General features: G+C 30.3%; 1 protein-coding gene and 1 long non-coding RNA gene across 6 annotated transcripts; one reads left to right on the top strand and one right to left on the bottom strand.

Moving 5' to 3' along the window:
* Nucleotides 1-1946: 1946 nt before the first annotated feature.
* On the bottom strand, nt 1947-23161 carry LOC143067413 (ras-related C3 botulinum toxin substrate 2-like). 5 transcript variants are annotated; one of them, XM_076240665.1, is made up of 7 exons: nt 23045-23161; nt 14586-14676; nt 13621-13750; nt 10797-10911; nt 10290-10407; nt 9330-9490; nt 1947-5804 (listed from the first exon to the last, which is right to left on the bottom strand). In XM_076240665.1, exons 3-7 carry the CDS (start codon nt 13734-13736, stop codon nt 5727-5729), a joined length of 588 nt encoding a protein of 195 aa, XP_076096780.1. In that variant the 5' UTR covers nt 13737-13750; nt 14586-14676; nt 23045-23161; the 3' UTR covers nt 1947-5726. The 5 variants fall into 5 exon arrangements, with proteins under 5 accessions (XP_076096780.1, XP_076096781.1, XP_076096782.1 ...); XM_076240666.1 differs by having other exon boundaries at nt 13621-13738; nt 23045-23149; XM_076240667.1 differs by lacking the exons at nt 13621-13750; nt 14586-14676; nt 23045-23161 and adding an exon at nt 13384-13451.
* LOC143067414 (uncharacterized) lies at nt 6743-8880 on the top strand. Its single transcript, XR_012975946.1, has 3 exons — nt 6743-7219; nt 7965-8033; nt 8799-8880. It is a non-coding gene; the product is annotated as an uncharacterized LOC143067414 (long non-coding RNA).
* Nucleotides 23162-23507: the final 346 nt, after the last annotated feature.

The following is a 23507-nucleotide window of genomic DNA, read 5'->3' as shown; positions in this document are numbered from 1 at the left end:
TTTTTTACTTATTCTTTGCATAAATATAATGTTAAATAGTGTGTCACCTTTAATGTTCAACTTTTTAAAAATCAAAGCCTTAAAGGCTGTAAAAGCAATTGCTGACATGTTAATGTTTGGGGACTTTTATTTTTCATCCACATATATACAAGAATTAAACCTGACATGAGTGTTGTCTAGTTAAAAGTAAGAAGGTTTTAACTTTATATAAATAAAAGACTTTAGCAGAAAGTCATTTTTAATATGTTTTATATTTCACAAGGAGACAACACGTTTACCAGGCTAAAGTTGGGGTCAAATATACATGTGCTGAAACATATAACTCAAAAAGAAATCATCATGGATTATCCCCTGGTAGTGTTTGTAACTTCCTTGGCAATAATTTCCTTTATTGATTTAATTTTAACAATTTTCATTATTAATTTATACAATGTATTTAACCATTAACACAAATGATTAAGTTAAAACATTTCAACTTTCCAGACGCAAATGTTAAAAAACGGGAAAGAAATAAAATATCTTACAAGACATAAACATGTAAAGAATAAATGTATATTTCAGCTTAATAAAAATATTTTCATAATGTTACTTTGTCATCATTTTTAAAACTAAGTTCCAAACATTATTGCTCAGTTGATATGTGTCCTTCTGATGCGGTACGAGCACAGGCACTTGTTTCTGCATGTGGGTACGAGATAACTACAATTTTCATGCAATCCCGAAAAGGGGGGTCATCACAGACAAACATGACATTAAATCGTTATCACTGAACTAGTATATATATTGTATAGGGGCCAGCTGAAGGACGCCTCCGGGTGCGGGAATTTTTCGCTGCATTGAAGACCTGTTGGTGACCTTAATTCTGCTGTTGTATGTTTTTCTATGGTCGGGTTGTTGTCTCTTTGACAAATTCCCCATTTCCATTCTCAATTTTATTATACGAACAAGAACAAACAGCTCTACGTTGCTTTGATATTTATCAATTTTCAGGAAACATTGCGAAAAATGATCTTCAATATTTCGAAAACATGTGAAATAAAATTGCTAACACGGTGGACCGTCGAGTGTCAACAAACGTAGTAGACTTGTTCACTGAAAAGACGAGGATAATGGTTTCATCTGACATTTGTTATGCTAACCCAGTTTTGATCATGATATTTAAAAAGACGTACTTTTTTTCAATCTATGTATTAATAAACTAGAAAATTCCAAATTGTAAATATCTCTTCATCTGGACCGACTTGGCGTCTACTACGTTTGGACGGGTCCATTTCATTAGTAAGGTGATCGATAAATATTGCGGAGTTTTGACAGAAAAGGAAAACGAACTTATTGTTATGTGTTTTCAACAAGGGTTTCGTTCCGCTAAATTATTTGCGCAAATAAAGTTTGTCTATTTTTAGATTACAGGTAATAATTTGACACTACGCATTAACCTGTGTAGTGATTTTGATTTTACGATAAATGTATGAATGAACGATAATTTTATGAATGAACAAGAGCACCTGACCTCTTAAAGAAACACAAATTAAACATAAAAAACCGTATTTATTAGGAGATAATTCAGTTAAATTTTCAATACTAAATCAACAACTGAAATGAATCCATATTTTGTTGAAACATCGTACGAACGGCGGAAAACGGAATCGCATTTGTAAAAATGTACTTTTTTTCACTCGGACTTCTATGTTATTTGATAGTCAAACGGTTGACCCTTTAAATACAAAAATACATCTACAAGAACATATTCTGAAACTTCTTAAATCCACTAACTTTTTTTAAAGTTTCAAGCTATGTATTGCATTAGAAAACATACATAGGTGTTAAAGAATGACTGACCAGGAGCCTGTTAAACAAAATACTATGGCTTGATCTGGGCGGAGTCTCTGATCTGGGTCACAAAGATGGCCATAACGCGACGGCATAAAAGCAATTGCTTTAAAAATTACAATTAATAAAATTGACTTCTTCTGAATAGAAATAGCAGGAGCTTACATATTGACAGATATCATTATATATAGACTATACAAGCAGCACTATTAAGAGAAAGCTTGTGTCATTACAGACAGACACAGTAGCGCTAACATCTATCAGACTGAAGCTGTTAAGTTCAAGTTTATACTGAATATATTAAGGAGAATGGCGTTAAGTAGAATACAAATCACAGGTACATGATAACTACATCTATAGATTTACACACTAATACATACATGTATATGTACCAACATTTATATTTAGTAACAACAAAGAGTTGACATTACACAATTAATTTAGATATTATGCTGCTTTCCAGCTTTCTTCTCTTATACCGTAACTTATTATTTCTAAACAATAAATATTTACATATGATTTTCTTTTTTATCAAAATGATATTTTTATTATAAATAAATGTTTTTTTCTTCTGAACAGAATTATTTATGCAACACTCTTAAACCTGTATATTCTGCAAAATGTGTCCCCTCACCAAAACAAGTCCAATTTGATTCCTCCAAAACACGTTTTATAGTTTTGCTTGGCCAACCTTGCCTTGTCAAATCATGTCACAATTTGTAGAGCTTATTTGACATCTTTGACCTAAATAGTATTTCCAAGTCCTCTTACAATAGTTTTTGTATAAACTGCAACATTAAAAACAGTCACATTTAAACACTTTACACTATTTAATAAGAGATGAATTTTTCATTTTTTACCTTTTTTTTTGTTATAATTTGGAAATGAAGGGAAACCAGTCTGATAATGGCTTTTCTAACTTTGATTTAGAGGTGGACAGGTTTGTGCATTAAGATGATTGAATTTAAGGGACAAGACACATGCAAGTATTCAACACTGATAGAGCCTGTTAGCACATAGAGTGATGTCACATTGACAGGTTTCTGAGTGCTACATTTTTGTTACTGAGTTTATTTTTAGTCATTAGCAATTTAAATTTAAACTGACTTAATCTAAAAATTACATTGAATTGATTAAACAAAAATTTGCTGAAACATGATAATATAAAAATTGTTCATCTGTCAATTAGCTGTTTTTGGAACTCAATGTTGACTACTAGTACACTGTATATCAACATTTATATACAAATTTCACAACCTGGTGTATCCCTTTAACAAAACAAACCTCACAGAATACAAATGGGATTTTATTTATATTCAGTATTCACATGAAAAAAGGGTTTCAGCAACTATCTTTCCTATATGAAAAATATATTTCATAACTTGTAAAGATGAAAATCATATTTTCTTATTTCATTTAAAAACAATGGTGTGACCTATCCTGCTTATTTGGAATTTTTTCTGACACTAAAATCTGTGAAAATGACAACTAGCTTCATTTTCAAACTTATAAGAAAAATGATTTACTAGAACTGATTGGTATTGTTGCTATAATACTTAAGCCTTACTACATGAGGCAAGCATTACATACCCAAGATATCTTTATAAACAATGCCATTCTATTTCACTTAGTAATCATTCAAATAAATATATAAACATGATAAATCTTAATTTTACAGTAACTAAGCACCACAAATATACATCCTCTTTTCTAAGCAATTATATAAACATTAAAAATGTTGTTAATATTATACACATTAGGACTAATTCAATGGCTTACCAAAAATGCCTTTTTAAAAATAAGTTTTACACCATTATGTAGTTTAAAAGGGTATGGTATACCATAGTGTTATGAAACAGAAATCAAGAGCTTGATGTTGACAAAACTAAGAACCTGAAAGGTTTGTATAATATGAAAAATGTCAAGATTAAGTGATTATAAAATAATATTATTTGTTTTCATTACCTAATAGAAAGAACAGTTTGATTCGGATAAAGAATATTTAGCTAGTAGCAGTGAGCCTAGCTTACTTGAAACAGAAAGAGTGTTTGTATCAGATTTTGACTTTGACAAGTGAGGATTAAATGTATAAAAATCATGTTTTTTTCTTCCTTTTTATATTTATTAAACTCATCTGTTAATAAAAGTTTACAAAATGATAATTTTACTGAATACCTTTTCCCTTTAAATAAATTCTTCCAAATACATCATACATATATGTATATTAAAACTAGGTATTACACAATGCCTGTACTTCAGTGGTAGTGTTAGTTTATATCTTTTATATTTGTTTTGGCATTTATTATCATGTGACTTGTATTTGATAGATTCACTTATATATTATATGGGTTTCTTTCTAAATTTTTGTTAATTTACTATTTAATCTGGTTGTTGAGGAGAATATTAAAGATATCAAGTGCTGGTTTTTCTTTATGGAAATTAGGGGGGGAAAATCATGCATTTTGAAAACTGAAAAAAAAATTTTGGTTCAATACAATTGCAAATACCTATGGTACCCTTGTTAAAAAAAAATCAAACAATCCTACAAATATCATAATAAGTGGGTATCAATTAATATGGGCGGTCAAAATATACATTTTTAATGAAATAAATCTTGTGTATTTGCAATATCAAAGATTTGAATCTACAACTTTTCTTTAAAAAGATGATGTAAATGAAAGAGTCTTTTTTTAATGGAGTTCTTATTCAGCATTTAGTTTGGGAAATCTGACTATTACTAAGCATGCTTCAGAAAATAAACTTTGTCTATGAAATATTGATAGTACATGTATATAGTTTTTCTAAATTCCTAGACAGAATATTTTATTATCAGCATGCATCACTTTCAATTTTTTGAAATTTCTAAATCATAAATATCCGAATTCACATTCACATATGCATTCAACTAACCCGTTGCAATATTTCTTTCAATGTTTACATTTAAAATTTAAACAATATTATAAGTCATTTTAATGAATGCCCCATTTTTCTTGAATATCACTCTGAAATATTTTTTAAAAGTACATTGGCTTTCTATAAAATCTTTTAAACAAGAAATCTGTGCCTAAGTGGTTAATTAAATGATGTTTGTTTTTTATCACTTTTTAAATTTGTTATCAAGATACTCTTTTACATTCTTTCAGACAATTTTCAAAATCTAACTGATGACAGTCTTAAGGGAGTGAATGATTGTCAGTACAAAATGTCTATTATGTCTCAAACATGGTATTAAAACAAACAAACAAACAAAAAACAATATAACAAGCATGTTAACTTTGACTCAATTTTCAACTTTGAGTTATCCCTTACTCCCTGCCTGAAGTTAGGAATAATAACAGTTGCTGTAGTTATTTACGATCAAAGAATGTACAACACAACTGTCAATTTATAATTGTACAAAACATTTTACCATCTAACACCTATCTTCATATTATAATTGTAAACTAAGATGCATTACACAAGTAAAAAATGTTTACAAATGACTATATAATATTTTAGGAACAAAATATCTAATGTAAATACAAATTAATAATAATCAACAATCTTCTTAAATTTGAAATTAAACCTTTTTATTTCCCCTTTTTGATATCAAAGAAGCTGCAAAACTTATTAACCTTCACATTTTGTTGACTATTCACAAAGTCTGTGAAATAACACAAATAAAAATAAACTACAATTTGAATACATTTCCTTGTAGGTACAATTCCTCATTTGTGTTGCTCTACAATCTTAATCTAGCAAAGCTGACTAAACCTCAAGGCAAATATAATTTTCCTAAAAACCTTTGAAATGATAAAGCTTGAGATTACAAAAATCCTGGCAAAGAAAAGGCTAATTAAATAAAGTTTCCTACTAAATGATAACATGATCTGTATATTGTTTGATTGATGATAGAATCACAGTAGTAAACACTGTCGATTTTTTTGTCTAACTGGCTGAGGCTGTAGAACTGCTCGACAAGCTTCATCAAAAACCTAGAAAAAGAAAATCAAATATTAATAAACTAATAAAAAAATTATTTCTGTTGTCAGCAATTAAGCAATACCCTATGATACAACCACCTATAGCAGAAAATATTTTTTTTTGTTTATCAGAGAACAAACAATGTCATTCAATATTAACAGATGAACATTTTTTTATATGGAAACTTCCTTTACTTAACAAATCCCATGTAGTTGTTTTTCATAGTGGTTGTTGCTTAGAAGGAATATGGTAATGTTGAAATCACTTCTTGAAAGTATGGATTCCATCTTGATTTGGTTTACTATTTAGGAATATCTGTGTACAAATGACAAGAGATATGTCCAACTTGTCTTTCCATCAATACTTTACTCCTTCTCTCATTTAAGACATCACACAATTGTCACTGAATGTATTGACATCAGCAAAATAAAAGACTTCTATATGTCTGCTTATCTTGTTTTATTTCAGTCATGCTTTTATTTGTCTATTTCCTATTATGTTTTTATTGCTCAATTGATATATTCTTCTACCTCACCTTTTTGCAATGTTGACAAATAAACAGTGAAAGAAAAAAAATTCTTTCCAACATACATAGGAACTTATAATTAGTTATGCATATGTAGATGAGTCTGTTTAATACAAGAATAAGAAACAATTATTGGTTTTTCAATATATAAGTCGTACTATGTATATGAGCAGAAAACAAAAAACATAGACGTCTACAGAATTTTTGTTAATGAATACACCAAGAGAGTAAGATACCAATACTAATGGACATAAGACAATAAGTCCAATGTTGCTTTCAATTAAAAGAAACATAATCAATGAATATTTTTTTATATTGTTAATATAGAGTTTTGTAAACAAAATGTATGTCAATTAATTTAATCAGCTGGGACAACATCCCTAATGCACCTCGAAATGAGGAACTCAAAAGTCACTCAAAATCTCTGTGTAGTGATATTGGACATGTTTCTATTTTTAACAAATGACTGAACTTAATTATTTGTGGTGATTAGGAAAGTAGAGGAACATAGAATAAATGTGTAAAAACTATGGAGCTATTGAATGTGTTCAAAGTATTAAATTTTCAAAGAACTTATTGTGTTAAAAAGGGGATATTTTACCACAAGGAGCCGCATCACAAAAGGATGTTCGGGGTTTGCTAATTTACGGAAAAAGTAATCTCACTTTGTACCCCGAAAATTTAACCACATGTGTGAAAATGTCACAGCTTCGAAACGAGCTATCATACATATCCAAGTTTACGATATGGACTGAGCTACAGGAAAAAACGTTACCATTACCGCCTATGTAAAAACAATTAAAGATATTGAGCCAATTTACAAAAAGATTAATCAGAAGTTTTCAGAGTGATCTATGGATGATTTCACCTTGTACACCCAGAAAAAGTGTGAAAATGATGGTTAGTATTTTTTTATTTATACCTAGATATCCCAGATGATTTTAGATAACCATTATAGATAAATACCAGCAAATACTCAATGAAATTTTCGCTTTTAAAATGCATTACTGGCACGGGGCTGAACACTTTTTTAGGCACAATTCTAACTTTGTTTACATCCCCGAGAGATCCGAAAGGAATTTGTTTATGAATTGAAAAAGGCATGAACTAACATAATGGTTTTAGCTGTAAGTAAACATGACACAATACAGTCTTTGTTATGTAATTATCACTCCGGTTTACAGGAATAACTGATAATCAAGGGAGATAACACACTTCATACGAGTAAAGTGAAATACATCATCACATGTGCTTTTATCCAATAATTTGACCCATGGTCAGTAGATATCATATGCAGTTAATAAACAGTCAAACATGTACATGTATTAAGGAAATCATGAATTATTATTTGTAATGCACACTAGCAAATCACAAGATATTGTCTTTTCTCAGTGAAAAAGGGGGAGGATCAACAAAACTTTTGAAAACAATATTGCTGCACCTTTTCAACTATTAAGCTAGTTAGCTAGCACTCGTTGCTGCTAATATAAAAGATTTAAATGAAGGTTGATAAGCCACAAGGGAGAAGCATTTTTCTTTCTTTGCGATAAAACTTTCAAGAATTTGATTTTTGCTCTCTCAATAATACTTATGTATCTAAACCAAATAATAACACAGCCTGAGTAATTTTTTTGTCTTATTTCAGTTCCAGACATATCATTACTTATTAACCTGAGATGGCAAACTAGAGGTTTTAAAAAGTCCTGAATAACTGGTAAGCATTTTTTTTTATTTGGCAAGCTCTAAATTGTTTATTAATGGTATTTATGCAATTCAAATTACAGTCGGTATGTTAAAAATATACTGATATGAAAACTGTTGCTATGGTCTTGGCATTAAATGAAAATGCTTGGTTACTGATCTTTTCGACTCCATATTTCAAGTTAAACCTTGCGGCAACTGTTCTTCATGTAACACTGCAAACTATAATTAGCATTATTTTGATATGTCATTAGTTAATGACGCCATATTACGTGTGATGCCACAATGTTTCCTTTAAAACCTCATGCCGATATCTCACTGATAAAAGATTTTCACTGAAATACATGTAAAAAACATTTTTTCTCAAATAGAATTATGTGAAAGAACAAGTTTTGAAAATTTGCACTTCATTGCACTCTAATTATATGATTCAAATGACTTTTACAGTAGTTTATAGTGGTTTCTACAGTATAAAATACAAGGTTTCCACTGGCTAGAATAATTAAGTATTTTGGTGGTTTTTTTTTATGAAATCTTCATTTTTGCATAATTTCTCTGTCAAAATGCACTTTTAGGCACCAGAAAATTTTATTGAATGCTTTAACAGGGTCTGTGTGTTGTAATTTAAGGTTACATTCAGATGATTTGTCCTTCTTTTGACTAGTGAAGGTATACTGGAAGAAATTAATTATGCATACACTTTGTATTCAAAATAAATAAATATAGCGATAAAAGTGTCATTGCCTTATAGTGCTGAAACAACTTTATTTTTTTTCAGAAATGGACAAAAATACACAGATTTATTCAGAATGTCATACCGATGAAGATCACATAAAAATATTTGGAAAAATCAGAACTATTATAAGCTGATTATTCCCTGGGTAGTCAGTAGATTGTAACAGGGTACGTCAAGAGAAGCTTGGAATCTTGATGGTTTATGTAACAAGAAATATTTGATGAATAAAATAGTTATGTAGTTGAAGAAAAAAAAAGAATAAGAAACTCTCAAAAATTTCAAACAGCTGCCAAGATTGCAAAATTTCAAGGTTACATTCAAATTTGGTTACATTCCTAAGTAAACTGTATAAGTTTCTTATTGTGTATACACAAAATTGAAAATAATGCTTTATATATCTGTTGTAGCCTAAGCATTTTTCTGAGATTACCTTTACAAAAAAACGATCATTCTCAAAAAATAAGTATACAAACTTAAACAAAAGCAGCAAAAGTTAATTCATATTGGGATAAGGGAAACTTGAAAATTTGATCTGACTTCAGAAAAAAATGTTTCTATCTAATTGATACACACCTGTTTTAAACCTCTCTGTGTTAAAGCAGAACATTCCATGTATTTAACAGCTCTAATTTTATTGGCTAATTTAATTCCCTGTTCTCTTTTAATTGGTGACAAGCCTTGGGCTGTTAGCTGACCTATAGCCTCTTTATTTTCTCTCAGATCTATCTTTGTTCCTAAAATAATAATTTACTATTATATACCTTTGTACTGTTAAAGGTTTAAATCATTACAATGCTTTTTTTTTTCAGTGGCCTTGCTAATTTGCCATGGTGCAAACGTACTCTCTAAACAGTGTCTGTATGTTGTTATACCTTAATCCTTAACATAGAATGATACTGTAACTATTTTAATGTTTATCCTGTTAGGCATAATATTTTGTAATAAGGACTTTTGGTGTCTAAAATAAACATTATATAGATGGTCACATTTTCTCAGAATCATAAAGTGAAGAAATACCTGTTGTTTTGTAAATATTGGATTTGAACAGTTTTCAGCATTAACAAAATTTCCAGTGAGCTATTATTCATTATTAACTAAATAATACACATCCTCCAATATGTATTGTGTTAACAGGACTCTGATGAGCTATTGACTTTTAAATGCATCATACAGTATAGCATGCGAAACATGAAGCTGAAGCTTTATACCAAATTTAAGAATAATCTGATTTGTAGTTTCTGAGAAAAATTAAATTTGTTGTAAAAAGTTTATTTTAAGGCAAAACACAGCAATCCGGAATACCTCATCCTTCAGAATAGAGTTGTAAAAAGCACAACAGAATTAAGTGGAAAAGTATTTGGTAGCAACTGAACCTTTACTAGATTTTTCAAAAATGTTTTAATTTTAAGTTTATTGACACATGTACTTTTATCTTTAACTACAATGTTGTTAGCTTAGTAGCTACAACTGTTATTCACATTAAACATCTGTGATCTGGCTTGACATGGTCCAGAGGTTTCAGAGAAAACATACCAACTAATATAACAGGAGCATCTGGACAGTGGTGTTTTACTTCTGGGTTCCATTTTGTTGTTACATTTTCGAAGGAGGAGGGACTCACAACACTAAAGCATATTAAAAATACATCCGTCTGCAAGAATAAAAGAAATAGTTTTGAATTACTTTATCTCCTTATAAAGCATATTAATTAACAATAAATCTATGTGAAGACAGAAATAACTAAGTGTAAATACATGTACAAAAGGTTGTAAAATGTTTCCTGTCACTTTGAACTAAGTGTAAATGCATGTACAAAAGGTTGTAAAATGTTAACTGTCACTTTGAAAATTTCTGGAGAGCTTATTTACTACATAGAATTATTTGAGTACCATCTCATCTTAAACTTGTGATGTCTGCCTTTTTTCATTCTAAATTCAAGTTCCAAGTCTGAATGCAGCTGTATGCTTAATATCTATTTCATGCAAACACTTCTGGAATACACTTATTCAACACGTTTTATATAACTTGAGTTTAACAAACCTGAGGATAAGACAAGGGACGCAACCTATCATAGTCTTCTTGTCCTGCCGTATCCCATAGTCCTAAATTGACAGAGTAACAATCCACTACCATGTTGGCTGTGTAATTATCAAATCTATAAAAGAGGTCATGTTAATTTGATTATTATGATAAAATTAGTAATAAGTTGTTCACTAAAGGCATTGAACAGAAAAAACATTTTTACAATAATTGGTACATTTATCATTACTGAGTTCCAACAATAAATGATAGGCTGCATTCTAAGGTTTTTATCTGAATTTTTTAAGTGGTAGAGTTGACAGTAGCTAATATTTGTTAGATCTGGGTTAAAGTCATAAAACTTTACTCAAGAGCTTGGAGCACAAAAATCATGCTGGAAACATGATATACAGGATTTTTGATTGGTTGATATTTGGAGTATGAGTACAAAAACTGACTCAAAAGTTTTATGACTTGAAGGCCTATACTTTGATACAAAAGTAGGAGACTCATGTAAATTTCAAACAGCTGCAAATATCATCCAAATATCATCAGAATACTGGTCTTGTTTTTTTCTGTTTGTTTCACCTTCAAGGATGAAAATGAATCAATGGGACTTTTTTTTAATAATAAGAAGAATGTTACATATAATGTGACTTATGTTAGAGTATACTTATGTTAGAGTATAGAAAAATTCACACGATTAATAAAATTTCAATTGGTCTATTGCTATGAATAGGCCACTTCATCTAATTTGAACGAGATTTAAGGGGTATAAAGCAATGTCTGATCAAAAAAGACTTTTATTACATAATCTAAGCACGAACACCTGTACTCTACTTAGCAAAAGTGTACATACTCAAATGTCTCGCCTGCTATACTCACCATTGATTTTAGGTTTAAAGTTTAAAAAGATAAATATTTTACAACAAACATCACATAAACTTAACAGACATCATGACCAAAAAATATACAGATCTTTAGACTAATATAACTAAGAAGTGTGTAAAGTTTTAAGCAATAGTCATTGATGGTTTTTAAGATATTATGCAACATGTGAAAACCACCCACTTTTTTACAAAAAACTCAATAAATCCAAAATAAAATTTTTAAAAATCATCATCAAAAAGTATACAGATCTTAAGGTTAATATAACTAAGAAGTGTGTAAAGTTTCAAGCAATAATCATTAATCTTTTATGAGATATGGCGCGACATGTGAACCCCCCCTTTTTTTTTTACAAAAATCTCAATTACTCTAAAATGAAATTTTGAATCATCACCAAAAAGTATACAGATTTTTGGATTATTTTAATTAAGAAATGTGTAAAGTTTAAAGTAATAATCAGAAATCGTTTTTGAGCTACAGCGCAACATGTGAAAAATACACACCCTTATTTTAGTTAATAAAGTCCTGTAACTCAATAAGTTTATATCCTATTTTCACCAAAAAGTATACAGATCGTTTGACCATCATAAAAAACAACTATATTAAGTTTCATGAAATTTGGATAAGTGGTTCTCAAGTTACGGTGAACCATGTGGACGCCTGACAGACGGACAGACAGACAGATGCCGGACATTTGTATACCATAATACGTCCGGTCAAAATTTTGATGGGCATATAAAAACAGACCAAAACACAAATCTATAACATTGACCAATGACCCATGAAAATGATGTCAGATGATAACAGCTAAACAGACATGTACACCTTACAATCATTCTATACAAAAAATACTGTTGACATATTGCTTATACTACTTTAAAAAAGACCAAAAAACAAAAACACAACATTGACCATCACACAATGAAAAAGATAAAACTGCCCGGACAGACATCATGTACCCTTTACAATAATTCTGTATACCAAATATAGATGACCAATTGCTGTAAGTATTTGGAAAAAAAAATAGGTCAATGACCATGGATATATCATATGATAGACAAAAACTTCTAGACATAAGGTATAAACAAGGTATGAGGCATCCAGGTTTCCTACCTTCTAAAATATGAAACTTAAATTTAGACAAATTGCTTACATCACCTCTTGATAGCAATCCCGTCTTGCATATTGCAACTTTCTCCACAAACAATTCTAAACATAACTGGAAATTATGCTAATTCTGATGCAAATAACCTTTTTCAATTATGCAAGCTGTAATATGATTATTGCTACATGTACATGTAATTCCTTTTCAACTATTTTATGATATATATATATATTAACACAGAAGGGACATACTCTCCAGGGAAGCTATCTGTTGTGTAGGATATTAACATACAGGTTTGTGTCTGAGATACTTACACAGTAGGAACATACTCTCTAGGGAAGCTATCTGTTGTGTAGGATATTAACATACAGGTTTTTGTATCAGATACTTACACAGTACGTAGGAACATACTATTCAGGGAAGCTATCTGTTGTGTATGATATTAACATATAGGTTTTTGTATCAGATACTTACACAGAAGGAACATACTCTCTAGGGAAGCTATCTGTTGTGTAGGATATTAACTAGATACTTACACAGTAGGAACATACTCTCCAGGGAAGCTATCTGGTGTGTATGATATTAACATATAGGTTTTTGAATCACAATACTTACACAGTAGGAACATACTCTCCAGGGAAGCTATCTGTTGTGTATGATATTAACATATAGGTTTTTGAATCACAATACTTACACAGTAGGAACATACTCTCCAGGGAAGCTATCTGTTGTGTATGATATTAACATATAGGTTTTTGAATCACAATACTTACACAGTAGGAACATACTCTCCAGGAAAGCTATCTGTTGTGTATGATATTAACATATAGGTTTTTGAATCACGATACTTACACAGTAGGAACATACTCTCCAGGGAAGCTATCTGTTGTGTAGGATATCAACATACAGGTTTTCCCTACAGTACCATCACCAACCACCACACATTTTATTGGTCTTGGGTGTGCCATATCTTAAATTAAACCTAAATATAAACAGAATTAAGTATTATTATGGTTCAGTAAATTAAATTTAATATGTTGAAAAGGGCTTATTTTGTCACAGAAAATCACATAAAATTTATTAAAAAAACTTAATTTAACCAACTGATATAATAAAATTTATTAAAAAAACTTAATTTAACCAACTGATATAATAAAATTTATTAAAAAAACTTAATTTAACCAACTGATATATATTTTTTTAGTTACTAGCTTAGACTTGAGTACAAAATGTACTCTTCTTGTATGTGATATTTAAGTATGAATGATTGAACCAGTCAAGAATTAATGTAAGTATCCCATTTAAATCATGTACTGTTGTGTCATACATGTAGCTGCTAATAACTCATGAAATGTCATATTTATTTACCAAAACGGCAACTTGTCCAAAGAGTCAAAATATAATTCTGATAATTTGAAATTCTTAGAAATGCATCAGATGAAATTTAAAGGACTAATTTCATTACTGTGGTTTTCCATTCCCATTCAAATTTGTACTATTTTCCATACTTATAAACTTCCCTATATACAAAATAACAAAGTTCATGTTTTGCAATTGGAATCTAAAAAAATATATCCCATTGTTCTACATTTTCACCATGTCTGGCCTATTAAAAATATGGGTAATTATTATGTTAATTAGTTTGGTTTCTAGACAATTAAGCTGTTCTGTTTTGTAGATACATGTACACAAACTTCTTTTTATCACAGTACATGTACATGTAGCTATAGACTGACCTTGGCCCATTATTTTGTTTGTGTTTAAAAACGAGGAACCTATTTGAAGTAATTCTAATTACTAGTTAATGTTTCATTTACCTTAATTATATTTTATCTTTTTTATATATGCTGCTTTAAACTCAAACGAAACACTATGCAGATCTGGATAAAATTCCTCAAAATTACACATCTGAAATGCAAGACATACATGTACATGTAAGGATTATATATAAAGAAATAATGCAAAAATATACATTGGTACATGATTGTACATAATATACTAGTACTATATCATGTAATAAAAAAGTAGGTATTGCAATCACACATAATTAAGAGGGGTTACGACTTATGAGGTTTTGTCTTCCTGAATAACTGGAAAGGTAAACACTGAATCTAAATTTCTGAAAAATAAAATGTTTTTTCTCCATTCACAAGGAAATGAAGTATCAATTCCTGAGTCTTAATAAGTGTAAATCCTGAATCCCTTCGAAAATAAGCCCAATCCTTGGTTCCCCAAAAGGTACTTCATAGTCCAGTCAAATTAAGTTTGAACCTCAAACTAATTGCAACAGAAAATGTTTTAGTTCTAATCTGTAGCATTAAGTCCCAAATATACACAGAAAAAAGTCCCATAAAATCTAACTTGAGGAAAAATCCAATTTTGCATTTTCATTTTAATCACTGCTAGACATTAAGTTGATTTTAGATAAATTATCTTTTAATGGCAGTCTCCACAAAACACTTTCATTTTCAAATCAGGGATCTTAATAAAATCCCTAATCAGTTCAGAGATTTTACTAAATTCTGAAATTTCAGGGATTTTTATACAAATTCACTGTACATAAACATATACAAATGTAAACATGTACAGATGCAACTTATCTTCATTGTGATGGAGTATAATATTAAGTAACATGTCAACAAGTGCTACTTATAGGATAAGTTAATTAGTAAGCATCTGATCTCAAAATAGAAACAAATATTGCTAACATTACACAAGATATAGTCTCAATTACATCTATCATTTGACAGAAATAATTTCTATGTTATCCAGCATGAATTATTTTTACAGAAATTTCTAACAGGATTAGGTTTTTCTTTTTATACTTGCACGTTCTATAATATATACATTATCAAAGCCAAAAACAGAAAACTATATTATCTTAACTTGCTTGTCTAAATCTATAATATAACCAATAATGTGAGGGGACAACTATTTGATATTCTGGGGCAATGTATGTATTGCAGTGTTATTTTGCTACTACCAATAAATAATCCCCCCCCCCCAAAAAAAAAAATCAAATTAAATAGTCATCTCCTTAAAGTTGCCAGCTAGACCATCAATTGAAAAGGATAATATCAAAACCATTTTTCTGATGTGGTGAACATACAGAAGTGTCAATACCTAACCTTTTCACTGTAGATTATCTAATGTAATATATAACATACTTGACAGTATAAAAGAATTCATATATCTTCTCATCTGAATTTCATGGGAGGCAAATTTTTGAGAATAAATGTTTCCCATGAAACCATTCTTTCTTTTTAGAAAATAATATGAGAAGCTTTAGAACTTTTTAAAAACAAAACTTCTCTAATCAGAATTTCATCATCTTTAAATGTTGCAACTAACATACATGTAGTAAGTATATATCATTAGTATAAATGAACTGGCACTATCTTGTTGAACCTATCAATAAGCAATGATGTGTATTTGCATGTACAATATGTAGAGATAATCACCTGAGTGATCCATCACCTAATTATAGGATAAACTAGACACTACATATTGTTTATATACCATTAAAGTTTTGTTATTTCTTCTTTTAAGACACCTGCTGTTGTAAGGCTCACATCTATCTAATCAACTTATCAAAAACAGATGTTAACTAGGTAATCATTTTGTACTTGTACTAATATATAAATGATACTTTTTAGTTTGAAGGTTCCCATCAGTCAGCAGTCTTAAGTCTTAATCTTTTTTTTTTCTAAAGGAAAAAAGGAACATGATTTGATTCAAAAACATAATTGAAACATAATCAGGACACAGTTATTTAAATAAATTCTTTAAAAGTAAAACAGTTTTTTTAATGTTAATTAATTTATGAACACGTGTTGGGTAAATACATGTACATGTAAATGACATATTCAAGAGATCCTTGTGAATGAAAACATGTTGTGTTCTTTTTTTTAATTTTTAGGGGGTCATATAACTTTTCTATGACAATGTCTCAAAACCATTAGTACTTTTAAATTGAAAATAAAAGTTCTTAGATTGAAAATTGTTGAATAGTCTGCCTCCATAAAACAGCTTCTTTTAATTTGGTAAAGAAATCATTCTTTTACTATTAAATTGTCTTTAGGACTCCTTGGACTTAACATTGAGGATACAACCAATCATATAGTATGATGTTGGTTTGATAAGAAACGTAAACAGTTATAAAATTTAAAATATACCAGCTTGAGTAAAGAAATCTAACTAACTGACAACAGAAGAATGTTTTATCCATAAATCAATGTTATCCATGGACAGATAGAGAGTATAGTCAAAGCTTTGATGTAGAATTCATTCTGTAGGGCAGTATTAAATTTGCAATGCAATGCACATGTATGTAAACAGTATCATCATTTACATCTATAATACAGGGGCAGATTCCAGATTTTAGGTTAGAGGGGGGTGCCAACTTAAATTTTGTTTACACAAAATTATCGAAATATTCTTTATTAAGCTGAGGACAACCCATGCTATACAATTCTTAGGGAGCATTGAGGGGAGGGGGCATGCCTGCCATCCCCCAGCCTGAATCGGCCTCTTGTGCCTGTAATACAATCTAGATTTTAATTGCTCTTATATCATTAAAGGGGAGTAAACTATAGTCAATTGACTGTAAAATGAAATTTTATGGTTCACTAATTTTTAAAATAACTTAGTGAACATTTTTACCTATTAAAATTGTGTGTTGAATGAATATAACATCAACATCCCTGTCTCACCATCTAAGAATTTGGCAGGTCTATCTCAATGCTGATAAGATCAAATTGACTGCATTGGTTATATATCTATATACATATATTATCTTATATCACCTTTACCATGTTGTAGTTTTATCATCAACTTTACAAAATACATGTACTAGCATTGGAGAAACATGTACTTAATTATGTGATGCTAATATCCCTTGTATTGATTAACATCAACTTATCTAATAAGCTATTCTATTTCGTTTGAAATCTGATCTCCACCTGTTATTGCATCCTTACACAGCAGGAACCATACTGCTTAAAAATACATGTAAAAGGTGTGATATAAGCTATTAAGGTAGCACAATACAAAGATTTTTTCACTCCCAATCAGACAACTTTAAACTGATGTAATTCATTTCATCCTTCTTTATATTTTATAAATAAGGTACCAAAAGAAAGAAGAAAGATAAATCTTTCAAATTGTGATAATTTCATAATGACATAATTATTGCATAATAAATTATTATGTAATTAGTTGCTATAGTGTGATGTCCACACTTGAATGAATTTAGTGTCTTTGTTCTTCATAGCATCCCAAAATATGTTATAGATTCTTGTACAACACAGCTTGACCTTCAAAACCGTGTTTCAGATTTCTAAAAACATCAATAGAACAAATTTTATACCCAATTAAATTTAGTGGTCTCTCATGAATTGATGTTGCAAACTTCAAATATTTTGGGATGCTATGAATAACAAAGAAGCTAAATTCATTCAAGTATGGACATCACAATATGGCAACTAATTACATAACAATTAATTATGTAATAATTATGTCATAATGAAATTATCACAATTTGAAAGATTAATCCTTCTTCTTTCTTTTGGTACCTCCCTTTATAAATTTATATATAAAATTTAAAGAAAGCTGAGTGGAATTACATCAGTTTAAAGATGTCTGATTGAGGATGAAAATTCTTTGTATTGTGCTACCTTAAAAAGCTGTTCAAAGATAGTCTAAAAAAGCACAAATTAGAGGCTTTATATAAATGTTCCGGACCATATGAGTATTTGGACCATACGCGTATGGTCATGACCATATGGGTATATACTCATATGGTCCAACCATACGCGTATGGTCAGACCGTACGTGTATGGTCGGAGTAATTAACATTCTGTTTCAGTTTACTTGTAATACTTCTAAACTCTTCGTATGGTATGACCATTCATTAAAAAGATGCTATCATATATGTAATTTTATTATTATATTGTAATAAAAAGATTAGCTAAATAAAAATTAGAAGTTTCAAATAGTTAATTTTACTTACTTGTCAAAACTATAATCATGATAATAAACACATTTTATACCGATGGTCATTACCAATTTGTTATTACGAGTGAATGGCAATATTTCGACTTAAAAAATAAATTCCAAAAATTTCTTAATGAACTGTTACACAAGAAGTCACTGGAAAGTAACATAGTTAATTCAAGTTGCCATGTGAATATGGGGTATTGCAATCATGTTACGACATTTGAGATCTAGAGCTTCTTAAAAACAGCGTAGAAATATCAGAATGGCCCAAGACCTCGGTATCACCGTATGCAACTACAAAAAGGCTTTTCACTCGCAAACAAAAGGTGTTAATGAAAAGGATCATCCATAACCAAGACTTGCAAATGCAAAAAAATTATGATACCATATGGAAGTAAATGTCACCCCAAGCCTACATGCAACAATGTAATAAGCGATTAAAACTAGCTATGGCACCAATATTTAATTTTTACGAATTATTTGAATTATAAAAATAATACATTGTCATGTAACCATCATTGTTTTTTAGATAAAGATTTTATATTATTGAAACTTTTATAATGTAATTTAAAACAAAATACGAATATGGTCCAAATACTCATATGGTCCGGCCCATTAATGACCAAACGAGTATTATACTCATTTGTCGGACCATATGAGTATACGCATATGGTCATGACCATACGCGTATGGTCCAAATACTCATATGGTCCGGAATATATATAGTGATAGCACCTGTATTGCTCACCTGGATATGTTTGTTAATTCAACAATATTGTGGCCTAAAAATAAATTTTAAGTTGATCAAGGATATATGTCTGTAGTCACCAGATTTTTACATTAATGCAAAATGGGTAAAAATCATCATTCAAGGGCAGTAATTCCTATTTAGAAATGCTAGTTAATTAATTTTGGCCATCCTTATGTATTGTAGACTTTGACTTTGTGTTGATAATATATTTTTGCGGTTTTAAGGAAACTTACTAACTTTTATAGTTTCTAATTAGATAATAAGCAAAACGTAAAAAATCTATTGGATGATGTCTAATTTAGCCCAATATTTGTACATGTATTTGATTTAACTTGCTTTTTATATGAGGGTTGAAAAGGAGTTCCCACATAACCAGGGTTTTAGCAAGAATTTTGAGGGCTATTATTTATTTAAATTAGTCACTTTTGCATGGAATTAAAATCAACCTTATTTTGGGTAACAGCAAGGGACCAAAGGCATATAATTACTGGCTATATATCTTTAAAGGACTAAGGCATATGCCAGCCAAATCCTTGTTGGAACGATTCAAGTAAATGATATTTTAAATTAATCAAGAATAGATCACTTTTACCATGTTTACATTAGGTTTTTTAACCGATGAAAAAGCAAAGTGACAAGAGTACAAAAAAAATCAGGAATTCATCTACAGATTTTTTCGTACATGTATGCAACAAAAGGCATGATGTTTTTCTTTCCGAAACTATCATTTTTTTTTAATTAAGTTGTTTAAGTAAGAAATATATTTGTCTTTCATGTTTCATTTGATACTAAATGATTTTGTATTTCATGTTTGAGTGTCTTAATAATAAATTGAAATGCTGACTGACTCATTTTAAAGGGAAAATAATAATGATGGTCAATTATGTTCATATAAATTATAGAACCATCCAAAGATGATACATTTCTGCATTTTTGTACATGGATTACAAGTTATCACAACTTGTTTCACCTGGTCAGTGTTGTAAAAGTTAATTAGCCGAGAAGACCGCTGGACTGGCTACGTCTGGAAGAACGTACCTTTGTCGAAGGTCAACGTAATAGCTGTAGTTAATAATTAAAACGTCAAACTGAATATAGCTGTTGTTCATTATATAAAAGGTAGATACTTGTAAGAAATTATGGTGCCTTAACTAATGGAGCTACCATAACTCAAATCAATTAGGACAGTCAATTGTAGTGCTGTTAACAGACTTTTTGATTAGCCATGGTGTAGTGGTTATAATTAGTGCATCAGACTATTAACACAAAGGATCCTGGTTCGATTCCCGTTCCGGGATGAAAATTTCAGGGACATAATTTTCGGCTCTCCCTTAACACCATTTGCGAGTATGGTTTTGAGAAAATGATGATAGTCAGTCGGAAGAGGGCGATAAAATGGCTGACAAGTGTTGAGAGAGAGCCATACATGTATCTCTAGCACGTAAAAGACACCCTTGTAGATTTCGAAAAAGAGTAGGCTAATGCCGCTACAAGGCAGCACTCATACCCGCAAAGTGGAAAGGGATTACATTGTAATATAAGTTGCAAAACTTGTTTCCCAATCAACTATAAAGAAATATGTTTAAACTATTATTCCGATGCTATAAATGTTTTTATAGTGAGATTTGGACAGACACACAAAATTATCTACACCATGTACACATGTACATGTACAAGCACTGCTTGATATTATGGCACCACCATTTGATGATTTGACCTCATACATGTAAGTCTCAAAAATTTTCATGACAAATGAAGGACTTGAATCTCTTGAACTGTCACAGGACTATGCTAATGTATACATGTAAGTCACAATTACAAAAAATGTATAATCAACACACTGCCTGAAAAAAATAAGAAAACATCTAGCTCCAGAACATGGTATGACAAATTGGCTTATTTATTGACACAACTAATATTTTTAACAGCTGTAAGAATGAAAGTATGCCATCTACATCAACTGTAGGGGGGTTGAGATCTCACAAAACAAGTTTAAATCCTTCAATTTTAACACTGTCCAAAATCTGGAGCCACTGGTCTTTTGTTAGTCTTGTATGATTTTTAATTTAAGTTCATTTATATGTTTTGGAGTTTAGTATGCCCTCTATTATCACTGAACTAGTACACATTTTGTATAGGGGCCAGCTGAAGCACTCCTTTGGGTGCAGGATTTTCTTGCTGTGTTGAAGACCCATTGGTGACGTTCTGTTGCTTTTTGCTCTTTGGTCAGGTTGTTTTGTGTCTTTGACACATTCCCCATTTCCATTCTCAATTTTATATAGTAAATTGTCTCAACAACTTGTCAGAAACATATATAAATGTACATGTACATGTAGACAGCTAGAATTTTAATATTTTAAGCCAAAATATTTTAATGCTTTCCAAATTTAAGTGACAATATTAAATAGTGGTTTAATCACTACACAAGACAAATGAAGGTATAATATTTGTTGATATAACGTTAACCATAAACAATTTGCTCCATATGACCTTACGGAAGCTATATAATGACAAATGACAATAAATACATGTACAAATGTATCAAGGCTCATTTGACACTAACGATACACATAACAAAAACTATATGTTTGATGCTTTACAATAGAGGCATTCCTAATCTCTTGACCCCCTAATGATTCTGTAATAAAGAATTCAGATTTGAACCTGTTACTATTAAATCCTCAGACTGCTGTCATAGTAGGTAACCAATCTGCTTTATACTCGTATTTTTTTTCTCTGTGATTGTAATAAAATAATAATCACTGGGAAGCATAAATTTCAATGCAAAATTGCTCTGTCTTCACCAGGACTCCAACCCAGGACCTTTGTGTTACAAGGCAGCGTGTATACCGACTGAGCTAAAGAGGTACATTTTTTGTACTTCCTGAGCTCAACCGCCAACAGCTGTCTAAGTATCTCCCACAGTCACTAAAGGGAAGCAATCCTGTCTTTATACTCTATTATGACAGTATCTTCATTTTTATACATATACATGTACTTCCCTGGCTAGATAATTCTTCTAACTGTGGGTTTTTATTGTTGGGCGCCAATGTAACTGGAGAGCATGAGTTTCAATACAAAATTGCTTGGTCTCCACCTGGACTCAAACCCAGGACCTCTGTGTTACAAAACAGCATGTATACCGACTGAGCTAAAGAAGTATGCTCAGTTGGTTTATGCGCTGCTTGTTATACAGAGGTCCCGGTAGAGACAAAACAATGTTGTAATGAATTCATGCTCTCCAGTTACAAAATCATATGGATTCCTCGACCTAAATAATTTAAGAATGGGGATTTTTCGAGTTAAAATCTTCAATTTTGTTCCATAAATTTGAAAACAAATGGTCATTTAACTTTAATCACCAATTTTTGTTCATTTATAGATAATGAGCTGTCTTCAGTTTTATTCAAGAAAAATATTAAACCGGCAGTCTGACTAATACGTTGATAACAAGGCCAAGGGTATGTCAAGATGTTATTATAAAACATTTATAGGACATTGAGCGATTTGAAGAAAGGTCAGTCTTACCAACTGATTTACTAAATAGTAGATATGTCAATAAAACTACTGAATCAGCATATTGTTTTGTTCTCATCACAGTAGCTTTTCATCGCCAGCCATATTTATTTCCCAAAATTTACTATATTTATCAACCAATCAAAAGAGTATACGTTTTCATTCGATTGTCTCTAGCTTTATCCATTTTACAAGGTTAAATTCACAGGTTAAACTAAAGACCTACATGCATAATTTAATGAAAATGTTCTAGAATGTCCTCTTTATACTTCAGACATAAGACGCTGAGTGATATATCACCAAGAGTAGAATCCTGATCGAAATTTGTCCCAATAGTTTCCAAACTTTCATTAAAAAAACCTGCATCGGATCATGCCAAACTCATTTTTTTACACTATTTAGTCTAAATCTGCTTAAATATGAAAAGTTATCATAGATTATATACTGAAACGGAATTATCCCTCTTTGGTTCTTT

Source organism: Mytilus galloprovincialis, chromosome 3, assembly GCF_965363235.1.
Source record: "Mytilus galloprovincialis chromosome 3, xbMytGall1.hap1.1, whole genome shotgun sequence".
In the NCBI taxonomy this organism is placed as follows: domain Eukaryota; kingdom Metazoa; phylum Mollusca; class Bivalvia; order Mytilida; family Mytilidae; genus Mytilus; species Mytilus galloprovincialis.
This window is presented reverse-complemented; position numbering and strand designations above follow the sequence as displayed.

What these genes read in the sequence shown, in the direction of transcription:
- LOC143067413 (XM_076240665.1), bottom strand. Translation starts at nt 13,736, where the DNA reads ATGGCACACCCAAGACCAATAAAATGTGTGGTGGTTGGTGATGGTACT. An exon ending in GGAGAGTATGTTCCTACTGT is followed by an intron (nt 10,912 to 13,620) that starts GTAAGTATCGTG and finishes CCTCTTTTATAG; the next exon opens with ATTTGATAATTACACAGCCA. An exon ending in CACAGAGAGGTTTAAAACAG is followed by an intron (nt 5,805 to 9,329) that starts GTGTGTATCAAT and finishes TTCTTTTTCTAG; the next exon opens with GTTTTTGATGAAGCTTGTCG.